The 1,448-nt window shown below is 35.4% G+C and overlaps 1 protein-coding gene across 1 annotated transcript in view; it reads left to right on the top strand.

Annotated features, from left to right (window-relative positions):
- Positions 1-1,252, top strand: part of LOC106477126 — a gene marked incomplete at its 3' end in the record, with an annotated part of 5,488 nt that extends 4,236 nt beyond the window's left edge. The window contains exon 2 of the mRNA XM_022380805.1: positions 524-1,252. Coding sequence (XP_022236513.1) covers positions 583-1,252 — 670 coding nt within the window. The remainder of the gene's footprint in view (positions 1-523) is intronic.
- Between the last annotated feature and the right edge of the window lie 196 nt (positions 1,253-1,448).

Genomic DNA, 1,448 nt, shown 5'->3' with positions numbered 1-1,448 from the left:
TCTTACTAAAGTTAAGGTGTCCTACAACTGAATATCAAGGTTGTTATTGTTCTTGTCCCTCATCAAAATTCAGGTGTCCTACAACTGAATATCAAGGTTGTTATTGTTCTTGTCCTCACCAAAGTTCAGGTGTCCTACAACTGAATATCAAGGTTGTTATTGTTCTTGACCCTTACTAAAGTTAAGGTGTCATACAACTGAATATCAAAGTTGTTATTGTTCATGACCTTTACTAAAGTTAAGGTGTCATACAACTGAATATCAAGGTTGTGTCTATATTATGTGATTCATCTTTTTGATGTTTTAATTTGCCAAAACACCTGTTAGGTTTGTTAAGCCTATCCAAGTGGTAAATAGTAGTTTGATTAAAAAAAAACTCTGAAATTAAATAAAAGGTTAACAAAATAGTATGAAGTAAACAGTAAAATGATGATGATACAAATTATCGATGATGTTGTCAGACACCTCATATTGTTGTTGTTGAAATGAAATATAGATAGTTCAAGGTTTGTTTTATTTACAGAAGGAGAAAATGATCAAAAAGCTACATCTGATAAGAGATTAGAAATCAATACTAGTTGCATGGAAGGGCTAGAACTTGAAACTTCTCAGTCAAGAAATCAATCCACAAGCAAAGCTTATTTTCATGAAGCTCCAACTATTACAGATGACTCAAGATTAAAACCTTCCTCCGAAATACAGAGAAAGGCAAAAAAACCACCTCCTGTGCCCGAGAAGCCAAAATGTCTACCACCAGAAACCATTAATCGAAAAGTGTCTGTTGAAAGAAATAAGACTACAGGAAACGGGAAGAATGAGTCGACTAACGTATTGAGTTGCGGTTCTCTGGAAGAAGCTTCTTCAGATTCCAGTTCGGAGAATGAAATGTTTGTGGACGACTTGGAACAGTTAAAAGCTGAAGTTGAAGCTGCTAGTACTCCTAGTGAAGATCAAATACAGGATAACAGGATCATGAATGAAGCAGAAAACCTTCCAGCTGGCATAGCAATATCTAGAAGTTCAGACACTTCTCACTTGACTGCTGCTTCGGATGAAGACAACTTTAAATCTAGAGAAGTGATTGACAATGAACCTACATCAGATTATACACAGGTTCTCGACTCCATCATCTGTGATGATCAAATCCATAAAGTAGTTGTGAATAGACCCAGCCTCACCACTGACACTTCTCAAGAACTCGAATCAGAGGTAATTATACTGTTATATGTCTTTAATGTTTGTGCTGCTTGTGGTAAGAACTGTACGTAGCAGAGGAGGCATTTAATAAAGCTATAGCAAAGAGTTTTTTAAACTGGAGCTATAGCAAAGAGTTTTTTAAACTGGAGCTATAGCAAAGAGTTTTTTAAACTGGAGCTATAGCAAAGAGTTTTTTAAACTGGAGCTATAGCAAAGAGTTTTTTAAACTGGAGCTATAGCAAAGAGTTTTT

The sequence above is a fragment of the Limulus polyphemus genome, unplaced genomic scaffold (genome assembly GCF_000517525.1).
Source record: "Limulus polyphemus unplaced genomic scaffold, Limulus_polyphemus-2.1.2 Scaffold12931, whole genome shotgun sequence".
Lineage (NCBI taxonomy): Eukaryota > Metazoa > Arthropoda > Merostomata > Xiphosura > Limulidae > Limulus > Limulus polyphemus.
This window is presented reverse-complemented; position numbering and strand designations above follow the sequence as displayed.